Source organism: Mesocricetus auratus, unplaced genomic scaffold (genome assembly GCF_017639785.1).
Source record: "Mesocricetus auratus isolate SY011 unplaced genomic scaffold, BCM_Maur_2.0 contig_9779_pilon_obj, whole genome shotgun sequence".
In the NCBI taxonomy this organism is placed as follows: domain Eukaryota; kingdom Metazoa; phylum Chordata; class Mammalia; order Rodentia; family Cricetidae; genus Mesocricetus; species Mesocricetus auratus.
In genome coordinates, this window is record NW_024431921.1 from 4,768 (window position 1) to 9,391 (window position 4,624).

Genomic DNA, 4,624 nt, shown 5'->3' on the forward strand with positions numbered 1-4,624 from the left:
CCATAGTGCCAGTTTTCTCATTAAGCCCATAACAGCTCCCTCTATCAAGGTATCCTTGCTCTCCTCCTCTGTTATGGCACCCTTTGACGGGCATTTACACAGGACACAGGGGTCTACATGTTCTTTGTTCCTTTGCAGATCTGTCCAAATACTTCTCCTCACATGTCTTTCTAATTGTTTATATTTTTCTTTTTATTTATTTTTCTCACATGCAATACATCCTGATTATAGTCTCCCCTCCACAAAATCCACAGCTGGACAGACTAAAATGGGTTCATTCAAATAGAAACTCCACTGGAACCATAAACTGATTCAAAAGTTTTATTACTTTTATATTTGATTAAAATATTATCTGCAGATGTGGCCATGAGGATGTGAGGACAACCTCAGATTCTCTGAATCTCCAGTTTCAGGTGGTAGAAAAGTGCCCTGTGTGTCCTGGGAACTGAACAAGGGTCTTTTACAAGAGCAACATTTCCTTTTGCCAAAGTATGGGAGATAAAAATGTCTTCTTTCTTTTCTTCTCTTGTAAGCAAACATTCATGTTTGTTTTCTCCTTTGCTCTGAGCCCTTGATCATATATTCTGCTCAGTACAATCCAGACAGCTTCTGCCAATGAAACCCTAATGGGATGTGCTCAAGGCAAGCAAATGAAACTGAATCTCAGTTTTCAACACATTGGACAAAATTGAAACCAGTTAAGAAACAGGATAGAGGGTGGATATTGTACTACAGAGTCAGGCATCAGCAATTCCAGCTCATTTAATGCTATTAATACCTGAGCTTCCTGAGATTCACTGTGAAGTCTCCACGGAGCCCATAGTATACCTAGGTGTCCTTGGTAACAACACTGACTTCTACTGCAAGCAGACACCTCTAGGTCACAGCTGACTGGGACCTAGCATCTCTTCAAGCATTTGAGAGGAGGTTCCAGGACAGGACCCATGGTAAAAGCCATGCTAGGGCATGCTTCAGCCACCAAGTGAGGATATGAACCCACCATTGTCTTCCAGCCTGAGGTCTCAGAAACTTCAGAAGCATTTGCTCTAATGAAATTCAGTGCCTGGGTTTTCAGCTGTCCTGCACTGTGGAGGTCAGCCAGGAAGAGAGTGTGGGCAGCATTCTCCACAGAGAGGTCTTTGTAGAGGGCATGCTCACAAATGACCTTCAAACGCTCCAGGCCATACTTGTCAGCAGCTGCAAGCACAGAATCTGCCATGTTGTGGAGGTCTGGTGCCTTCCCGGTATAAATGAAGCCCATCATTGCCTTGAAGCCTCGAGGATCCAGATCATGTATCTCAACGCGGTTTGTTCTGCTCTCCTCCATGTCATGTTGAAACATGGCTCTGAAAACTGGAGAGCGAGCTGCTAAGATGGCCTTGTGAGCCCGGAATTCCTGGCCAGCTACGACCAGGAGGCAGTCTGTGAAGAGGGAATTCTCCCACAGTTTTCCTAGCTCATCTGCCATTGTACACCTTGGAACCTGGATCCCTGGATCCCTGTTCTGGTCACTGATGCTGAAGGAGTCTTGGAACAGTGTCACTTTGCAGAAGATGGTGAGCTTGTTTTGAGGGAGGAGGCAATGCACATGGTCTTTGATATAATCTATGAAGATGAACCTTTTGAATCCGCATTCATAGCCTGGCAGGAACTTAGAGGCTCTTCCAGTCCCCATTCCAAGGACTTTCTCCCCTTCAGTGCCTAAGATCCACAGCTGGAACTTTGCCCAAATATGAGTATTTAGACTGCTGAGCAACCCTATGTAAACTGACAAGTAATCTGCGCTTTCTTTGCCAACTCTCAAACACCATTTGTCATTGCCTCCTGTTGGAAATGTTGGACTTGTAATGCATTCCTGCATTTCCTCCAGGAATAAATGGAAGTCACTGATGGTCCATCTGCAGCATAAATTCTGTATGGTGATGCTTGTGTAGTTCAAACCCTCAACAATCCTGTCCTCTGACATTTCTGCTGGAGGTAGTTTGAAGTTTAAACTGGATCCAAACAAAGAACTGGGATTTATTTTTTCTTCACCCTGTGGCACACAATAATAGATATGATTTAGAGTTTGAGGTTATGTTTTTATGTGTTAAGGCTTCTATGATGCTGGAACTTGGATGTATCTGATATTTTCAATGCAGATTTCAAGATGAGTTTCACAAAACACAGTCAAGTCTACTCGGGAATTTTAGATAATTTGATTTTGTAGATTGAAACTTACTCCAGTAGGCGACTTGTTTTGAGAAGTATATACAAATTTGAAGTGTTTAGAGCATTTTGTACACTCCTAAGAAAAATGAGGAGAACATGGGGTAGCAGGAAGGTTGAGTTGTGGGAAGAAGTGAGAAGAGCCAGAAGAGTGATACCATAATAGAGGGAGTCATTTTACGTTTGAAGAGAGATATGGCACTAGTGAGATTTCCAGTGGTCTACAAGGATAACGCCAACTAGCAAACTAAGCAATAGTGAAGAAACTACCTTAAATGCCCCGCCCATATAATGAGTTTCAGACTGCCTTATATGCTATCCTAGAAACTCCATCCAATAACAAATGGAAGTAGAGGCAGACAGCCACAGCTAAACACTGAACTGAACTCCTGGAACCCAGTGACAGAGAGGGAGGAGTGATGAGCAAAGGGGTCAAGACTGGAATGGTGAAATCCAGAAAAACAGCTGACATGAACAAGGGGGAGATCTTGGGCCCCAGATTCAGGGCAGAGAGGCCAGAATTGGACTGATCCAGACCCCCTTAATGTGGGTGTCAGTGAGGAGGCCTAGGCAACCTAGGGGGCTTTGGGTAGTAGATCAATATTTATACCTGGCACACAAATGGACTCTGCATGCCCGTTCCATAATGAGGGATGCCCTCTCAGCCTGTACACTTGGGGGAGGACCTAGGCCCAGCCCTGAATGAAATGACAGACTCTGGTAATCCCACATTGATAGCCTCACCCAACCTGGAGAATGGAATGGGGATTATGTGGGAGGTTAGGGGACAAGGGAGGAGGGGAAAGAGAGGGAGCTGGGATTGACATGTGAAGCATGCTTGTTTCTAATTTAAATAAAAAACGTTAAATATAAAATGAAAAAATGTCTACTAGGAATCTCTAGAATAACAGAACATGTAGAATGAGTCTCTCCATATATGAAGAAATGGGATTCATTCGAATCACTTAGGCTGCTGTCCTTCTTAGCCCATAGTGGCTAGCTATGAAGGGGAAGTCCATGAATCCAGTACTTACTCAATCCAAGATGTTGGACTTGTCTGCTGGTCTTCAATAAATGCAGGGATTCAAAGAAGAATTCTGTAATGGCAGTGACCAGATGTATTTGCTACAAGGTGTCCAAGCAGGCAGAGTGCAAAAGCCACATTCTTCCATATTCCTTTATATGCTTCCAGCAGAAGGTGTGTCCCAACTTAGGGTGTGTCTCCTAGCCTGAGATATGGATTAAAGGTGTGTTTCCTCCTGTCTGTTGATCTTGATCAAATGCTCTGTCTTCTACCTGAAAAGTCAGTATTTCAAGAGTGGATCTACCTACTCCAAATTTGCAAAATATTTCTCACAGTTGTGCCCTGCATTTTAGAATTTTTGTTAATTCTAGCTGTGGCCTAGCTGGTAACCAAGTGTACCCATCACAATTGAAACTTGTTTGCCTGAGATAATTTTCCATAAATCAAGAAAAGCTTTCCATTCCTACAGAGTTGTTATTTACTCTTCTCATGTTGTTAATTATTTCTACCACCCTGCTGTGGTGGCACACACCTTTAATCCCAGCACTTGGGAGGCAGAAGCAGGCAGATCTCTTTGAGTTCAGGGCCGGTCTGTTATAAAGAGTTATTTCCAGGACATCCAGGTATATTAAGCAGAAAAACCCTGTCTCTGAAAAAAAGAGTATTCTTTCCATGAATATGATCCAGGAAGAGATACTTTTCTTCACTCAGGAGACTCAGTGTTCCCAATATGGAGGTTAGGATGGAAGAATCCTTGTATGGTGGGCATTAAACAGAACCAGGCAGTGCCCTTTGAAAATGGCTGCCTTTTTCTTCCTTTTCATTCCATCGATACTTACAGTCCCAGGAACAGCTCCAGGAAATTCCATTGGTGATCTTGGCCCTTCACCTCAATTGATCCTCCTTTAACACACTCTCCCTGATCCATTTCCTGGTGTGCTATGAGAAGATACTAAAGACCTCTCACTCAATCATGCTGACTCCCAAGTTTCTGCTTCTCATTACCTCTTAATTTTCATCATTCACTGGTGAGTTCTCTCCTCTTCAATCTTTGAAAGTCCAGGTTTACTCTGCTGGGCTTAAAATTGTAAGAGCATTCTGGTTTTCAAAGGCTTCAAAATATATTGAAAAGTTACTGACGAGTATCTATCTTCCAATGTGTAGTCTTGAAATTAGAAAGTGTGATACCTTCAAATGAATAATTTCTGGGATAGGATAAATAACAACCTGACCCTGAACCCACCTGGTGAAGAATCCCCTATGCTACTAAGTGACCACCTGCAATAAGTCTAGCAATGGAAACAAACGGAAAAAAATCCAACAATCCAAATCAATTGATTGATTTATTATCAAATAACAGATAAGTGATATTGCAGCCAGTCTTATAGGAGA

At 42.7% G+C, this 4,624-nt stretch overlaps 1 protein-coding gene across 1 annotated transcript; it reads right to left on the reverse strand.

Moving 5' to 3' along the window:
• Positions 1 to 898: 898 nt before the first annotated feature.
• LOC121138270 (speckle-type POZ protein-like) lies at positions 899 to 1,966 on the reverse strand. The gene has a single exon (XM_040741016.1). It carries the CDS (start codon positions 1,964 to 1,966, stop codon positions 899 to 901), a length of 1,068 nt encoding a protein of 355 aa, XP_040596950.1.
• Positions 1,967 to 4,624: the final 2,658 nt, after the last annotated feature.